This window comes from Myotis lucifugus, unplaced genomic scaffold (assembly GCF_000147115.1).
Source record: "Myotis lucifugus unplaced genomic scaffold, Myoluc2.0 scaffold_87, whole genome shotgun sequence".
In the NCBI taxonomy this organism is placed as follows: Eukaryota; Metazoa; Chordata; class Mammalia; order Chiroptera; family Vespertilionidae; genus Myotis; species Myotis lucifugus.
Genome location: NW_005871135.1, coordinates 35,723 through 54,488, shown reverse-complemented (window position 1 = coordinate 54,488; position 18,766 = coordinate 35,723). Strand labels below are relative to the sequence as shown.

The 18,766-nt window shown below is 46.8% G+C and overlaps 1 protein-coding gene across 1 annotated transcript in view; it reads right to left on the bottom strand.

Moving 5' to 3' along the window:
* Positions 1-12,289: 12,289 nt before the first annotated feature.
* The window catches only part of LOC102435951 (pappalysin-1-like), a gene marked incomplete at its 5' end in the record, with an annotated part of 34,237 nt that continues 27,760 nt past the window's right edge, over positions 12,290-18,766 (bottom strand). Inside the window, one exon of the mRNA XM_006091081.3 lies at positions 12,290-17,965. Coding sequence (XP_006091143.2) covers positions 17,858-17,965 — 108 coding nt within the window. The remainder of the gene's footprint in view (positions 17,966-18,766) is intronic.

The window sequence follows — 18,766 nt, the reverse complement described above, 5'->3', positions numbered from 1 at the left end:
CTCTGTGTGTGGATTTACCCATGGGCTCTGTGTGGGGATGTACGCATGGGCTCTGTGTGTGGGGTGTACCTACGGGCTTTGTGTGTGGGGTGTGCTTTTTAATGGGCCTCCGCCTGTAAAACTGCCCGACCCTGAATGGCACGCACTGTCTGTCTCCCTTTGGAAACTTTGCTGCATGCGTTGGTACACGTTACAGCAGAAGCCAGGCTGCTCTGTTTTCCTGGTTTATGGGAGTTGGCAACAGGGGAGGGGGAGGGCCACAGGTGTGCTCTGATGGTCAAGCGTGTGTGTGTGTGTGTGTGTGTGTGTGTGTAAGAAAGAAAGAGACAGAGAGATGAAGAGGTGGGGGAGGAAGGGGGAGGAAGTTGAAGTTCTGGTGTCAGCGACCCCCCCAATGGGAAGTTGAGAATTCGGATTCTGGACCCAGCTCTGACCCCGACAGGTGGTGGGACCCTGGTCCAGCTCCTCCCTAGTGCTGTCCTCAGTGTCTTTTCATAAAGAGATTGGTTGGACTAGACCTTCACTGGAGAACCCTTCAGCTCTGATAGTCCAGGCTTCTCAAGCCCTGAGAGCCCACAACTGGAAGCAGAGTGAACAAGTCTATATATGTGTAGAGGATAGATATTGAGGTTTACACAGCAAACTCTCAGAAAAGAATCGTTACTCATTCAGGAAAACTGCTCCAACCATGCTCCCCAAATTCAGGATAGGGGCTTCTGCTCTTGGTTCTCATAATCCTCATATTTCTGTGCTATTTCTACTTAACCCACTGTGTTCTCATTAACCTTCTAGGTTTCTCTTTCTCCCTAAGATGTAAACTCCTGGTAGAGCCATGTTTAATGTCTGCCCGATACAGGTCGAAACATATCATAGATGATCAGAAATGCGGGCTGATGTGGTTCTACATAGTCTCAAGACCATTTTTATTGGAGTCTTCAAGGAAACAGCTCCCGATCTGTACTTTGTAGACAAGGAAACAGGCTGTGTCTCCAGTATGAGCCTTTGGGGTCTTTCTTTTGATCTGCAGAGCAGCCCCTTTGCCGAAAGGTCCACTTTTGGGGTTGCCATGGAGCCCAAGGGGACTGAAAGACCTTCTAGCAGGAACTGCAAAAATCTGTTGAAATGTAAGGCTGAGCTCGGCACTCTCCCCCTTGGCCAGAGAGGCAGGTGTCTTGGGGATTCAGATTAGAATGACAAACTCTGTCACAGTAAGAGCAATGATTACCATTCATTGAGCACTTTCCAAGGCCATAGTCTGTGCTGAGCTATATCTTGCACCCTGTGATGTAACGGTTGACACTGCATTTTACAGAGTGAGTCCTGAGGCATAGGGATGTTGGGTGAGGTGCCCGGAGTCACACTCTTCTTAGGAGCTGGGGTACAGTTCTGAGTTAAGACCCAGTGATTCCGCAGCTCTGTTTGCATAGCCATGGCAGGGGCCAATGTTCCCATTTTAGACATGGGAAGACTGAGGGCCAGGAGGAGAAAGTACCTGTCCCAGGCCATGCAGCTGGCAGAACCAAGAGTGGAATATTCCCTGATTTTATCTCCAATGCTTTCCTGACCCCTCAGTCACCCAACGCCCATCTCTTTTCCTGACGTCCGGGCAGGTAGGGAGGGGCAGGGAAGAAAGCCTTGCCTCTGCTCAGGAAGCAAGGCCAGTGCCAAGCCAGGCCAGCCTCCCAGGTGGCTCCGTAGAACAAATACCAGCCTGGTTGCAGTTCACCAGGTTTTATGATCAGGGATGACGTAGTTTCTTCACTCACTTGCAAGCTATTCAACTCCACAGTCAAGGAACAGCCTTCCTGGGGCAGCACAAGAAAGAGGCGTGTGTTTAGAGGGGCCGTTTGCGGCATCAGCAGTCTGGCCTTGCCTCATCAGGAAATGAGAGCATGACCGATGGGCTCTGTGGCCTTGGGCAGATGTCTTCTCCTCTTTGGATCTTGACCTCCCATGCAGCATGATTTGGAGAATTAAACCAAAACAGCCCAATGACTCAAGAGCTGGGGGGAATACAGATTTCTAAGCTCCTCTCATTGAAATTCCAGTGTCTCGGGGGCAACCTGGGAATCTGTATCCTTGCATGTCTCCCACGTGACTGATGTATGTCGTGTGTAAGAACTACAGGTCTAGAGGATTTCCAAGAACTTTTCCAAGCAGATCACAGAGAGTGTGTGAGTTTACACAGAGAATACACCAAGGCCCAATCTCATCTTCAGATATTAGAATGGTACGCACGTAGCTGAAGGAATGAACTCTTTTGTTGGCATGCAAGAGAATAGAGTGGAGACAAGAGGTCTGCCCATGGAGGCCAGCTTTGTCTTCATGTAAGGGATGTTGTGTGTGTGAGGTGGTGAGCTTTCCATCCATAGAAAGGTACAAATTGAGAGTCAACAAAGTTGAAGTTCTCGTCCCCATGGCAAAGAACAAACTAACTATGGAAGAACTGTCAAGGGACAGAGGAATTCTGGGAGTCAGACAAATGTGGGTTTAAATCCCAGCTCCCCCAAACCTGGGGACTTTACAGACCTGGAATTAAATTTTCCCACCAGAAAAACAGGACTCACTAGATTCATCTACCTTAATGGGACACTGTAGGGGAGACATTACAAATAAGTAAGAAAGGGACTGGCATAGAGCCTGGCACACAGTGGGTGTGTGTGGTTTGCTTTCTCTTATGTTTTCACTTGCCCAGTCCTTTGGCATCACTGCAGGTTCCAGGAAAACCTAACTTCAGGGAGAGAGAGAGCTTCTCACCCAACCACGTGTCCTGTTACATAAGAAACGGGCTTATGCTAAACACAGAATCAACAAACTCAGACAGAACACAGGGTCCTTACTGGTCAGCAGACGTTTCAGTGGGTGGCTGGGGCATGGGGCATGTGCCACAGATGAGAATTTTTTGCCCTTGTTCTTTTTAGGTCTTAAGTGAAGCTTCCAGTTGGGGATGGGCCAAGCTCGGCGCTCATTCTGCACGTCTGTAATCGGGCTAATGGCATTGGGACTTGTTGAATCTGTTTGTCCCAGTGTCAGTGGGAGGTAGCAGTCACCGCGCACACTGCAGCCCTTGACGCTGGGCAGTATTTCCAAGCAGCAGCGACACAGGCAAGCATGGCACTGGGTTCTGAAGCCTCTTCATTGTCCCAGTCACTGCACACTGCAATGTTAGGGTTAAGCCTACCACGTTGTGCCCCTGTTCACACCTGGTCACTTTTCATCTCATGCCTTGTAACCAAGACATGCCAAGTGGCTTGAAAGTCCTCACCCATTGCTTGTTGTTCTAGACCTCCCCAACCTTGCCCATGCTGCTTCCATGAGCGTGCAGACTCTTGTTCTTCTTTTTCTTCTGCCTACCTCTGTTAGGCAGTTGCAGTGTCTTTTGGCTGCTCAGTAACACTGCTTCTCAGCAACACCCTAATTCCTTGGAAGGACAGGGTAGAGCACCCACTGGGATGGTGTGGTGGCATTTAAAGGGTTATCATCCCCCACTGCAGAGGAGTCTTCCTGCTCATGACCCACAAATGACCTGCTGTGCCAACTGGAGACCACTCCCAGGAGGGAGGGATACAGAGAGGGGCTGCTGGGTTGTGTTTCTCTGTAGCGCCAGGAGATGTTTTAGCTCTTCTTGCTGCTGGGCCTCCGGAGCAGCCTGGCTTTCTAGCTCCTTCCAGTCTTGGTCTCTGTCCTTCATGCAGGGGTAACCTCCCCCGAATGCTTGCAATAAATTCTTCCACATTCTATTGCGAACTATGAACCCTGACACGGATAGTCAACCATGATCCAAGAGTATGTTGGGGTTCTTTGGGAGGCCTTCATTGAACTCTCAGATATAGTGCTCCTTTATTCATTCATGTTATTGCTAAGGAGGACCTACTATGTGCTTGGTCCTGTACTGTCCTTTCTTCTGAGATTCCCCAAGTGCCTATGTTAGCGCCCCCTGAGCTTGTCAGGAAGCTCCAGTTCTGTGACTGCCTCCCGCTAAGGCTGCGAGATCACCACCGAGTGCTCCATTCATCTGTGAGCCTCAGTACACAGCACCATGCCGGCACATACTTCATGCTGAATAAATCTGTATTGCAGGGAATTGACTTACTTTGGGGGCCTCCCTACAAATCAGCCTCAGCCTTAAACCCAAAACTGCTTTGAGAACCAAGCCAGACAGTGTTGTATTCTGGAAAGCAAAGAGGAAAAAAACATGGTTGGTGGGGGAGGGAAATCGCAATGGATGTGTGCTTCGAGTCAATGAAGCATTCTTTTTCTGCTGGCCTATTTTTAAAAGATCACATTCTAGCAGTAGCCGTGCCCCTGTGAGGGCTCTGGTGACTGAATGGAAAGATTTCAGCGAGGGGTGCTAGTAAAACGCTCAGGGAAAGGGATTCCCATTCCCACCCTCTCTCCACACCCTCCTCTCTGCCCATAAGCCTTAATGCAGCTCTGACATGATGGAAACTGCGAAGAGCTGGAATTTCCACCCTGGGCAGAACCCAGAAGAATGTTATTCTTCCAGCTCCAAGCCTGGAGCCGGCAAGCGCTGGGTGGGAAGGGGGGCCATGCAGGAACGGGCAGGGCGGCCGAGGTTGGATGATGGAATGACAGGCCTCCAGATATCTGCTCCTTGCAGATGTGTCCATGCTGGCTTGGCCCCCACATCTGGGAGATAATCAGCACCATGGCTCACATCTGGAAAGGACTTAACAGGTTGCGAAGTTCTCTCACTGATGCCTCCAATCTGAGCCCCACCGCAAAGTGGGCGGAGCAGATCTCTCTGTCCTCATTTGACCAGTTGGGCTCCTGAAGCCATCACATGTCTGTCACATGTCCTTGCTCAGGCAGTGAAGACAATAGCAGTGACAGTGAGAATGATGATAACCAACACGTACAAAGCACTTGCTTTGGGCCAGGCATTGGTCTGTGCAGTTTGCATGGAGAGTATCGGTCATTGAGCCTTCAGGTCATTTCTACAAGGTGGCATTTTTATCCCCACTTTACAAGTAAAAAGAGTGAGTCACACAAGGGTCTACCAATTTGCCCAGGATCACTCAGGGAGCCCGTGGCAAAGCCAGGATCCAAGCCCAGGCAGTGTGCCTCCAAAATCTATGTTCTTCACACTTATTTCCTGCCTGCCTATCAAAACTAGGAATCGAAGCAAGCCTGAGTCCGAATTTCACTTCTCTGCTTATAGCATTAAACATTAAAGTGTGATTCTGGTAGGAGACGTTCATTCATTCACTCAAGCATGCACAGGGCAAGGACAATATTCCTGGCGCTCAGTGGGGCCACAGTTGAGGGAGAGCAGTCTTACCGCCCAGTCCATTGGTTGTAAGTGCCTTGAGCACCCTGACCATTCTGTGTCTGCCCCTGAAACAGCATATGGGGCATGTTGGGCACTTCTTAGATAAGAATTGAATGAATGCACTGCCCCTGCTCTTGAGTAGTTCACAGTCTAGAGGAGAAAGACTTGTAAGTGGACATATATTCATTTTATTGCCTACTGAGTAATTAATTAGATATATGTGTTAGAGTGTTGAGACCTGCAGTGGGGTCTGGAGATGGAACGGATGAGCATGTGTTTGGGAGGTTTCCTGGTCCTGCCGGAAGGTCTGCTCCCCTGACATGGAGAGGCAGTGTAAGGGAAACATCACTGCAGAAGGCTGGGCAGGTAAGCAGGGATCCCAAACTTTCTTTAAAGGGCCATACAGTAAGAATTGTAGGCTTTATGGACCATATGGTCTCTGTCACAATGATTCACCTCTGCTTTACAAAAGCAGAGTTTCATTTGTAGAAATAGACGGGCCAGACTTGGCCTCTGGGCTACACTTTGCCCATCCCTGTTGTAGGGTGTTGGGTGCCATTGATGGGGTGTGATCAGATTCTTTTCCTTCTTTACTCATTCCTTAAATATGTATTGAACACTTATTCCGTACCATGTACAGCAGCAATTTTTTCACTCTTATTGCTCACAGTCTGTAGGGGTGATAGAGTCAATCATAGGGGCCTGACAAGTCCTGTGATGGATGGAATCAGAGGGTCATGAGGCCACAGAGTGGGGCCCTGAACCCAAATTTGGAAGCTGAATACACCCCCACTAATCCAAGGACGTGACATGTGAACTCTGGCCCAAAGGATGAGTAAGAGTAAATGAAATGAAAAATGAAATGTTCCCTATAAATAAAGCCTGGGGAGCGATAGAGGCCTTGCTGGGGTGGAGGCCCGGAAGGAGTTCGGTGCACCTGGAGCGCAGGTTGTGATGGGAAGAGCCAGGCTTTGAGGCTGACTGTTAAGTATTTGTTAGGTCAGTGCCACCCAAGAGAAATCGAGTGTGAGTCATACGTGTCATTTATGATTGTCTAGTAGCCTCATTTAAAAACTGAGAAAGACGTGTGAAATTATATTTAGTGATATGCTGAACTTAACCCCAAATAGCCAAAATATTATCTTTTCAACATGTGATCAATATAAACAATTGTTAGTGAGACTTCACATTATTTTTTGGTAGAAAGTCTTTGAAATGCTGTGTGTCTTTTCACATCCAGCACATCTCAAACAGACCAGGTTTCAAGTGCTCAGTGGTGGCGTGTGGCTGGACGGTCACTGCATGGGCCAGTGCCAGGCGATCATTCCGAGCCGTGTGGCTGGTGATGGCGTCTGGGCAGTAGCTTCAGTGCAATGGGATTTCTGTGTATCATCTGGTAGCAGGAGGGCTGCTGTCCTCGGTTTATGGCTTTCTCTGTCCATTGCCCTGGGGCGGGAAACTCAAAGAAGAAACGCAGAAAGCAGGAGAAAGGAAGAAGGGAGAATGGCCAGCTTTAGAAGAAGAAAGTTTATGGCTTTGCCAGAAAACCCGGGAAAATTGAAAATAATGGTACCAAATTCCTGACCGACTTAGGTGATGGTTCAGAGGTCAGAGGTCTGGGCGACCCTGGTTACACAATGGGGAAGTCTAAGCCTAGGACTTCCACCAGTCATCAGCTCTGTGAACTAGCTGGTAGCCTAGTAACCGACATTCCTCTCACTCAGAGCCTGGAGGTGTCAAGAGAGGGAGAGCAGGTCAATGGAGGAAGCCACCTCATTTTCTTGCCAGAGTTGCAGGTTCAGAGTCAGAGGGCTTGGCACTTGCTCCTATCTGAGCCTATGAAGGCTGAGACCTGTCTTCCCACTGAAACTTACTAGACAGCCTGGGTGGGTGAGTTAGTCCTGGTTACACCAACCCCCTCTCAGGTGCTCGGATGTCCTTCTGTTTGCCCACTTCTCTACTTTGCATTAAAACTTTAAACGTAGCTTTGCCCTCAATTAACCAACTCTTATCCATCTATGACTCTGTTTATCCAGACGTAGGCCACAGGGACGTGCTAAGTGTTGGAAATCAGATTTTTGTATTTCTAACCACATGCTCATCTTGGTTAAGCCTTAGCATCGGAGGCCTTTGGGGCTCCTTCTTCGATGGATAAATGAAAAAGATTCGTAATTGACATATGATTTTTATGTTGGCAGACTTTACCGAAATGCTGAAAACTTTTGTTCCCGTGATTGGTTTAGTCACAGCCTGGAGTTTATACCACTAATTGGATCGGCATGTATTTTCTCTATGAATGGTATTTAACTCAGACTCTGTCCAAATGTATTCATATCTTCCTCAAACAATCACAGAAGACCTACTGTGATCTTCGGGGTAGCAGTTGAATGAAAAGCAGATTCTGTGTGTGTTTGAGGAATGGAAGGAGTGTAGGATGGCTAAGGCCGTTGTGGAAGAAATCAGGGCTGTTCGGAGCTCGCAGGCCTGCCAGGCGAGGCTGAGCCTGGAAAAGGCTTCGAGGAGCGTCATACGGCCTCGTTGTGTTTGGGGATTCAGGGTCAGATCACCTGGGTTCAAATTCACATTTCACCCCTTCCTAGTCATGTGACTTTGGGAAAGTTATTGGACATTTCATGCTTCAGTTTCCTCCTTTATAAAATGAGGAAACCAATAATTATCTCTATTTCTATGGGTTGTTGTGTCTATTAAAGAAGTGCCTGTAAAGTATTTTGTTTCATGTCAGGTACATAGCAAGCCTACAGTCAATGAAAGCTATAATAATAATAATTGTTAATATGCTTATCTGAGCTGGGACCTCAAAAATGAACGGGTGTGAGCTTTACATAGTTAAGGGAGGGTGTTCCAGGTGAAGGGCACCCTGACTTCCAAGCTCAGATCTGAGAGAATGTGGAATGCTACGGGAACTGAAGGGAGCTCATTTTGCGTGGAGCGTAAAGTGAGGGTCGGGTAGGTGGTGGTGCGGGGATCATGGCAAAAGATAAGTCTCTCGAGGTAGGCAGCATCCCAGTTGAGGGGGGTAGGAAGCATCCACTGGGGGGTAGGCTAGCTAGAACGTGGGGCAGCTGTGTTCTTGAGAGCTGAGCCTGTTTACAAATCTTAGGCTCTGAACCCAACTTGAAACGTACAGGTGAGTGGAGTCCCAACAACCGACACTTTGTATGTGTTCACATGAGTTCCAGGAGAGTTGCAGATGTCTGAGATGAAAGGTTTTGGCAGGGAGCTTCGTGGAAAATATTTTGAAAATATCAACACAGAGAAAAATTTGTAACAACTCGACAGAAAGCCATTCCCCTGGTGGGCAAGAAATATCAAGGTTTGGGTTTAGGCCTTGGACGGTGCACTGAACGTCTGGAAACCAAGTTCTCTCTGGATCCTTGGAAAGAGGTTTTGAAATGGGTCCTTGGGAATTGCGCCTTCCTGGCGCGCGCACGCGTGTGTGTGTGTGTGTCGCATGCATGCGCACAGAAGTATGGACGGATAGACGCCTTGTGTCTGTGTTTCAGGAGGAAATGGGACGTCTGGTCACGTCCCTTCTGACATGCAGGCATGTTACTCTGAGGTGCTTGTAATCCTGGAGAGGAATGTGTTCTCTGTGGTGCAAGGTTCTGGGAGGATGCGCTGCTCCTTTTCCATGCGAAGACCTGATGGGCTCCTGGCGGGAGCCACACAGTAGGACCCCACCTTCTGCACAGTCTGCACCCTTTATATGGATTTATTTATTGTGGATATTTCATATACATGGAATCATATGACATGTAACCTTTTCTGTCTGGCCTCTTTCACTTAGCAGAATGTCTCGGAGGTTCATCTACTTTGCCACATACATCAATACTCTTTATCCCTTTTCATGGCTGAATAATACCCCTTTGTTTGAGTGGACCACAGTCTGTTTATCATTCACCTGCTGGTGGACATTCTGCAACTTTGTCAAAAGTGCTCCCTTTGCAACATAGTGCAGATGGGTCACTTGTCCGAGGGGCTCAGAACAGCGTGAAGGTGATTAAATCTCTAGTCCTGGTCGAGGAGAGAGCGTGCTGGCCAGGGAGGGCCACCAAGAAAGCAATTGTACCAAATCCAAAAAGCAAGTGGAACATGGACACAGCCACGTCCTTTTCCTCTCCACCCCGGCGGCTCCGCATGGAGAAGTGAGCTCCGCGATGACTTGCGCAAGGTCACATTCCTCTTTTCCCCGGAGCCCGGCCGCATTATGAAAACCTTTCTCAACCCAGCACTGCAATCACCACCCGTCAGTCTGTGTCGAGATTAAGTTGAAATAATTGCCATCCCTGGAGTATTTAAATGATAGTGTTTTGGGGCCCATTTAGGACAGAAATGATAAAGCCCATGCCATAAACAAGGCCACTGGAATTCAAACAGGTGCAGCATGTAAATGATGAGGCTCCCAGGGCCCCCCTAAGCCCATCCTGACTCCTTCCCCAGAGCTTTCCTCTCAGCAGGAAGATGACTTGATATCACACACATGATAAAAACAACTATGTTTGTATGTTTTCCTGCTAGGTCACCTTAGAAAATAGTTAGATGCCCCATCCCCATAGTTTATTATGTAAAAGGAAATCCAATTTGAACCCTACTGCTCAATTGTTCTGTAAACCCAAAACTTCTCTGAAAAATAGTCTATTAATTTTTTAAAAAGGAATCTAAAATCAGTCACTAGCAGGGGCGTACAAGGACTTTCTAGAATCGCGGAATGTGACACACTGCAACTCATTCTGTCCAATCTCACCATCGAATAGAAGGGGGAACATTGTCTGCCCACCCACTGTTACCATTTTCATCCAGATAGCCACCATTTCTTTCCTGGTCCACACCTTGTCCTCTCACTCCCTCCATCTGCTCCTCCCTCCCTCAGCGTTCTCCTTCACACTGCCATCTAAGGGATCTTTCTCAACCGCAAATCTGATCATGGGGGGGAAAAAAAGCCATTCCACAGCTCCCCATTGCTGCTAAGATAATGCCCAGTACCCTCAGCATGGCTCACCAGCCCAGGATCACCTCCCCACTCTTTCCCTGCTCCACTGTGACCCTCTCCATATCCTTTGTGAGTGCATTGGCCTGTTAGTCAGTTTTGTGAGAGTTTTTTAATTTATTACCTAGGATGCTGCACCTGTTGGTCCCGTTTGCTAAACCTATCGCCTGCCTTTTTCACATCACTGACTCCTCCTGTCTTAGAAGAGATACACAAGAGGCAGGTGGCTCTTGAGTCTGGTTCCCTTGATCCCTAACTCAGACCTCATCCCTTTGCAGTGGTTCTCAACCTTCCTAATGCCGCGACCCTTTAATACAGTTCCTCATGTTGTGGTGACCCCCAATTTCATTGTTACAAATTGAACATAATTAAAGCATAGTGATTCATCACAAAAACAGTATGTAATTATATGTGTTTTCCGATGGTCTTAGGCGACCCCTGTGAAAGGGTCGTTCACCCCCCAAAGGGGTCGCGACCCACGGGTTGAGAAACCGCTGCTTTAGAGGGTTTAAAACAGTCATCTGAGGAAGCAAAGTGTCTCCGGGGCTGCTGGTTCGAGGGCCACGCTTTTGTCCTAGGTTCTTATTCTTGGCATCTGAGAATTGGGTTTACCAGTGCCAGATCGCATGATAGAAAGCTGCCTCTACCCTTTTACTTATTTATTTTTGTAAAAAGACTTTAAAATACTATGGTTAGACAAATTCTAAAACCTTGGGTGACATATAGATCTATATGCTGACTGTTTCTGCCTGTTTGATAGTGAGAAGTCAAAGCCACTAAAGCCCAGTGAACTTCTCCATCACGGAGTATGTGTTGGTGTGTGTGCGCGTGGAAAAGACACCGGAAGGAATGTCTCATATCCTCCGAGAGAAATCTCTTTGCCCCGTGACTTCTGGTCTCTGCAGATAAAACCAGGGTGCACACAAAATCACATTAAGACTTGGTCACTTACTCTTTCTGTTCGGGAAAGATGTGCCTCTCTTCATGAAGCTATTCTTTCAATTTAGTGTCAGTCTTCACAGTGAATTCAAGAGAAGTGAATGGAACTTTAATCATTTATCTTATTTGGGAAATAACCAGTGATCTGGCAGATTCTCCCAATGACCTTCATTTTATTTGGTGCCCTCCCTCGTGTCTCTAGGTGGGTTGTGTTTGCAGAGGCCAAAACACCTGTGATGGCTCCCCTACCCGTGCCTTTTGTCATTCGCACTGATATTCCCAAACTGCCCTTTTGTGCAGAGTTCAGCATTTCAGGTATCACGTTTGACCCGTCCTCTGGTTGTGCTGCCGACCACCAGCTCAGAATGCAGTGCCAGGAACCCCACTGCATGGCAATGCCTGTGCGAATGAGTGCTTTAGTGCATCTTGTTTTCATTCTTATAAAAAACAAGCCGCTCTCGGAAGAAAATGAGTGTATTGTTAATACGTGTCATAAGCAGCCCTTGTCTCATAATAATCATAGCCAAGAGTTAATGTAGCGTCTGCCGCATTTTAGTCACCTCGTATATTTATCTTATTCTAGCAACAACCTCCTTAAGTGGGGACTTTTATTATTACCATTTTACAGGCGAGGAAACTAATTCTTAAAGCACCTAAGTAACTTTCCAAAGATCACACAGCTACTAAAGTAGTGACAAGATTTAAAAAAGAGAGAAATCCCATAGGCAGCTCGGAAACAGCAAAACATCAGTGTCGGCTGCAGGTCTGTGGTATGAACGGGATGACTGTGTGTTTCATGACGAAGGGAAAAAATGAGAAGCCTGAACGTGCTGGCATATATTGTTGAAGAGGGCATTCCCAGGGCAGGCATGGCTGGAGGTGACATTAGTTTAGTCCCTGAAAACTGAACTTTCCTATAAGACGTGAGAATGGTTTTCATGTTTGCATATGCAAAATGGAGATGCTCTCCTGGAACTGTTCCTGCAGAAGATGGGGTGTGTCCTAGATTCATGCTGCCCGCAGCAGACAAAAAACACACCACTCCAAACTGAAGCATACAAGCTATTATATATTTTCATAATATAGAACTTTAAAGTATAGTAATCAACAGTGGCAAAATATTTCTGTCTTTGACATTAGTTTTTTTTGTGAGATCCAACCTGTAATTGAGACCAGAGAAAACAGTATGGAAAAACGAATCCACGAGAACAGGATAAAAATACCATGAACAGCAAAATATGTCTGAGTATTTAAAACCGTATAGAAAAAAATAAATTAGATGAACAATTGTGTAAATATAAATTAAAAAAGATGACATTCTTAATAAATAAAGTTTACTATTTACATTTTTTATATATTGCTAAAAGACTTAACTTAGATCCATAAAAACACATGAACAGGAAAAAAAAATAAAACCCAAAATAGGAGCAGCAAATTTATGCGCGTGAGGTACAGAAAAAGGATTGGAATCGTGTTTTGGTTCCGGTGTTTAGATTTTTTTTTTTCCTTTTTCATAGTAGGCCAGTAGAATTCTCATGAGAATAGATTTTTAAGCACTTCGATGGAGAATTATTTTTTTGGTAGTTTCCAGAAGGTGCCAAACAGATTTTCAACATCATCATGATTAGAAATACCCATAATAATTATAACAATAATAAAAAGATATAATATGGTACATAAATATGGAAGAGCAGTTTGTAATATGAATACATTTTCTCTAGACGAGATCACAGTTTTATTTTGTAAATATTACATTTAAGTATATATATACACACATATATGTACAACTATATATACATGTGCATATATATGTAAATTTATATTTATATATAATATCTTTATATAGATAGGTATCTGTGGACAGGTTATTGATTATAGAGACCCCAAAAAGCAACTCAGTAATTGTTCCAAGTCCTCCTCGCTGACTGCTGGTGTCTAGTTTGAGAAGCCCCGAGGGGTTTGCACTCAGAAAGCCAGATCTTCTAACCAAACGCTGGGGAAGAAGAGCCTTGAGGGCCTCCCTTCCTCTATAGAGTAGGAAATGGCCTGGGAGTATCGGAGAGGAAGCAGTACACTGGCTTTTACTTTGCAGGAAGTAATTGGCTTTGAATCAAATGATAGAACTTGTCAAGGCCAGGATAAGGGGGGAAAGTCCAATTTACCTAAGGATGAAATATTCCCTAACACAAGCCTCCCTCTTAACACAAACTCCGGCTTTATCCCCTGGAGTATCAAACGCCCACTCACTGTCGTCCCTGAAAGGCCTGTGGGCCCCCACCTCTCTTGAGGGAGCCCATGGATTGTGTGTGTAGCCTTGGCTCTCAGATCGCTATGGCCCGAGTAGAACCTCAGGGCCTCCCAATCCCCCGGCCTCTCATGGTGAGGTAGGTTAAGTAGTATTATCCCCATTTTGCAGCTGGAGAAACTGAGGCAAATGGAGAGGCGAATTGATGACTTGTTCAAGATCACTAAGCAAACTGCTTGCTGCCTGGAGTCAAGATGTCTAGGTTCTTATTCTAGGGACATAATTCCTGTGTGGCTATTCAACATTTCCTTTATGGATCCAACAGTGGGTAGGAATTTGGCAAAATGTGAATGGGTTTAAAAAGAACAGGCTCTCATTTCATTGAGCTTTTATGTGTGTTGTTTGCTGGGTTTATTTTGTTTTGTTTCTCAGAAACCGTGGGGATTACCTGTTGGGTTAGGTAGCAGAGTGTAGCCCGGTGGACTGTGCAGTGTAGTTCTAAGTGCAGAAAGCCCAATGCTACTGGTCAGGACACACGTTTTATAGTGTGAGAAGCACAACACAGTATGTCCCCTTAATATCTGGTAAAACCAATTGCCAGCCCTCTCACTCCCTATGAACACACATTGCCACCAAAGAGACCAATCGCCTCCCAAACAACAACTCCACATCAAGGGGGAAGTTGCCTGATTTCCTGGATCTAGCACAACATACAGAAAATAGCAGGATTATACATCCCACTCTATGCCTCCTGTAGGGAAATCTTTATGCTTTTGTCTACCTACTCAGTCTGTAGAAAAAAAAACAAATTTCTTTAGGAAGCACAAAAATAGTTGTGTGTTTTTTTAAAAAAAATCTTATTTTTAATCATGCATATGTATTTCCTTTTAATCTCCTTGTCTTCTATTAATTTCTATCTGTACAGTTTTGTCACCATCAATTTCTATTCTGCACTTGAAGTAGTTCCAGAAAAAAATCACACCACCCAAAACCTCAAAACTGATCACTTGAAAATATGGTTTCCTTTCTTTCTTCCCTCCTTCCTTTCCTTCCTTCTCTCTAACACAGGTAAGACCTATAACAAATGGACAGTTGCAACCAAGTTAACTCATACCTGGAAGGGAGGTAGCTGAAATCTGTCTCAAAGAATCATTTTCCACAAACAGCATTTACGCGTTGGCCAGGTGGGACTGAGACCAAGAGCACTGTCTAGGCAGCGACGCAACCCGCTGCAGCCAGGAGCAGCAGCTGACACCCTCCATCCTCAAAGCCCTGCTCTGCATGAACACTGGTCTCTCCCGTCCATCACACCCATCAGCCACCGAAACAGGCTTCTCAAGGACGGTCTTCCCCTAAGAGGTGGTTGGCACCGAATCTGGGGTGGGGGTGGCAGTGGGGGTGGGGTAATGCAAGTCCTCTGGGCAGGCAGGCAGGGTTGTGGCTTAATAAGGCTTCCCAAGAGAGGGCTTGGAGAGCTGTCTACCTCATCTCCTTCCTTGCTGCTAAAAGGCTAATCCTTCTGTAGACACAGGACCCCCAAGTGCTGACAAACAACAGGGCTTCCTCCTGGGTGCTCCCTTTTCCTAAACAGGAGATGATGGGAAGATGAGACGATGAGTTTATTCCCAGAAAGAAAATGAAACTGGGTGTCAGTGCACTGCATGAATAGAGCAGACCCAACTCCACCAAGGTGGGAGGAGGGCCTATTGGTTACACCTCCCATGTGGGCACGAGGCCGGCCACCAATCCAGTAGCCTCTCTTGCCCAATGGCCTTGGCAAAAGGGAATTTGCGAGTGACAGGTTTGAATGATGGTAAGGAGACCGGGTGGAAGTTTGCTCAGAGGGCTCAACTCCATCTGGAGATAGAAGGCAGCCTTCAGGAAACTCTACTCAGCTGGAGAAGGTGGGGACAGACAAGGGGGAGAGGGAAAGGAAGAAAGAGGACGGGGGTCCATTTAAGGGAAGCTGGTAAGGTCCATTAGTCATGTTGTCTTGGGGTCTCCAAGGCTTTTTGCATTACTTACTGGTGTCATAAAGCATCGGGGAGGGCTAACAAAGTTATTTTTCTTAGTTCATATCTTCAACCTAATACCACACGGGGTGATAACTCAGAGCAAGAGAGGGGCCTCGAGAGTTGGGAAGAGCTCTTAGACACTGGAGAGGGGTACAGAACGGGATGAAGTCTTCTATTATAATTATTATTTTGCTAATAATTGGCCCTGGTAATTATAGAAAAAAATGTCCTGAATGAAAGTAGGAGTTTGTAAGGAAGAAACAGAAAGGATTTGAGCCTGGCCTTAACAATGGTGGCAGCCTCTTCACTCTGGAACTCCGTCTCAGAGTTGGTAATGTAGTGCGAACCACACAAAATTCTAAGCACTGTATCCTTATTTGTGGGCACCTGTGCAAAAAGCACCTTGATAGATTTTTAATATCACAGACCACAGATGATGGCCAATAAATGTCTTTTCAAGCATCCTTGATCAGCAGGCAATTGCTGTCGGGAGTGATAAAGGAGCTTTCTGAAGCTCTTGGTCCTCATGGGAGAAAGCGCTGTAACTAACAATGCCTGCCTCAGAAGCAGGAATGTGTGGATCAGCGCGCATGCCTGGCATGTTCCACTCCCATGCTAGACTGTGTTTTTGTTGGTTGTCTTCTCTAAACTTGAGAGGACTTGATTCATAGCAATCTTTATGGGATATGTCTAATTTAGACCTTCCCATCGCCTCACTTTCTCAGTTCCAGGTGTCAGAAATTATGTCAAACTTAACCATTCTCTCCACCTTTTTCTGTACTCATCTCTCCTCATATTCCTCAAAAGGAGTGGATGGAAACTGGCTGAAAAGAGGCAAAGAGGGCCCCAAAGAGGGGGGGCTCCTACGGGGGTCTGACTGACTTACTCTGCACTTTTGGAGGTGGAATGTGGGAGAGACGGAAGGGTTGCCCACCCCCAGGTGTGGACGGGAGCACTGGCAGATGAAAGACTATGGGAAACATCATGACCATTCTGGGTTGCTGGGGACCGAGGTTGGCACTCTTGGACTTCCCTCTGATGGCCCCTGGAACACAGTCGAGACTGATCACATCCAAGATGATTCTCTATTACAGGAGGCTAGCTGCTCAGGGCCACCTCGAGGTCCTCAGGACCAAAGCCCGCTGTAGCCTGGACGGGCAGGAAGGCTCGGTGAAGGAGCATAACTCAAGAGTCCTTACAACTCTAACAGTCCCCGGATGACTCTAGCATCACAGAAACATAACACTGTTCCACTTGATTATAAAATCTAACACTGGCTTAGACATTCTGCACTCTCGCTGAGGGTTCCCACTCCCTTCCAGGGTAAGAAACCCACCCACAGAGGACCACGCTTCTCTCCATGGGGGGCCAAGGAGGGGTTTCTCTTGCAGGAGGACTAGGGAGTGAGGAGCTATGGGGAAATGTGGGTCACGTTTAAGGCAGACTGTTTGGTTGTGTGGGGTTTTTCCTAACCTAGTCCTATCATCTTGGGTTACTCAATGTATAGGATAGAGCAGCAGGAAAAGTAGCAGCAAATGTGGTCCCAAGGCAAGATTTGGGGAATGGATGGGTTCCGGAGGGATATTATGGCCTCATGCCTCAAGCAGCGGGCTCTTATAATACCTTGACATTGCAATCTTAAGCCATTTCCAGCTTGGCCTTAAACCCTGGAGTTGGGGTAAACCCCCATGGCAGCGGGAAAAATCGGGGGGCTTCGTACACTTTGGATTCTTTCTCCCTGGGCCCTACTTTCCTAGAAGGTAGGTGATCAGAGACCATTTCACTTTCGATCCCAAAGGACTGTACCACTGCGCACGTCCTACATATTCCAGGCCTCAGGGTGTGAACTATCTTGGCATCTCAATACTCGGCCTTAGCAGTTTCTGCAACTCTTTCTCCCAAGGACAGTGTTGGCTGGGAGCTTGGGAAAGGAAAGATTGACTTTGTTCCAGTCTCTCTCTGCTCAGTCTCCAAAACTGCCCTCACACAGATGTTTGTATGGGTGTGTATGCATGCATGTGTACTAACCACAGATGTGCACATTCCTGGGCACAGAGCATGTTTCTCGCTGCGGTCATGTGACAAATGGTTAGAGTTTTAGGAGGCTCTGGGACTGCATGCTGTGCATGTGATCCATCTAAGACTGTGGGGTGGGATTCCATGCCATTACTTAACATGGCGAGACTTGCTTCGTGCGCCCCCACTATGAGTCCTTCCTGGGTGAAATTAAAGGCAGACCGGTTGGATGCTAAGGATCCCTGGTGTGGAGAGGCCATTCCGTGGAGCAGCTCATTGTGAAATCAATACCAAAGGGATGCGGGTCCTGGCGCTGGGAATTCTTAACTCCTTGTCCTTCCTTAGCCGTGGCTGTATCCCCGGAGGTCTTTCTGGCTGTGTTCTCGGGCCTGGGGGTCCCGACAAGCACAGTCACCTTGTAGGTCACAGGACATAGGGAAGGGAGTGACCTGCGGAGAGAAAGAGAGGGGAGGTGAACCAGGTGTTTGGGTCTCAAGGAATACTTTTCAGAGAGGCAGCTCAGGGGACAATCGCTGGATTGGGGGGACAGCAGATTCAAGTTTGAGTCCTGACTTTGCTTCCTTCTAGCCCTATGATAGCTTGTATCAAGATCACCAGCGTTGTTATCCTAGCAGCTTTCCTTTCCGGTGGCATTTACCATGGGTCAGGCAACGTGCAAAATACTTTGCAAATACGGAAACATCAAACCCTTCGACAACTCTGTAAGACAGATACAAAAACAGTCACCATTTCACAGGTGGAGAAACGAAGGCTCAGAAATGGGCAGGCATTTCCCCAAAGTAATAAATGGCAAATCTTGCATTTCCAGTAGGACGAGCCACCTCTCCTTCACCCTCAGGTGCGCAGCTGTAGAAGTGATATGATGAGACTGACTTGCACTATGACCTTTTGGGCTGAATGAAACCGTGGGTGAAGAATTGTAATGCACTGTCCCAGAGCTGTTCAGAGAATTGTGAAATGGAATATCTGGTAGGACTGTTGAGGTGATTGGTGAGATGAAGGATGTGAGAGTGTCTTTTAAGAAAACACAGCTCTCTGCACGGATTGGGCATTTCCATTTTGGGAGGCAAGGATGCAAGCCACAAAAGCTCCTCTCAGCCAGCTCAGAGCCAGGGCACCTGAGATCCTGTTGGGGACATTTCACATAGAGATTTTGCATAACATTTGGTTGAAGGGCCTAGGGAACAGATTTTAGCAAAAGAAAAGTGAGAGGCATACAATGATTTGCT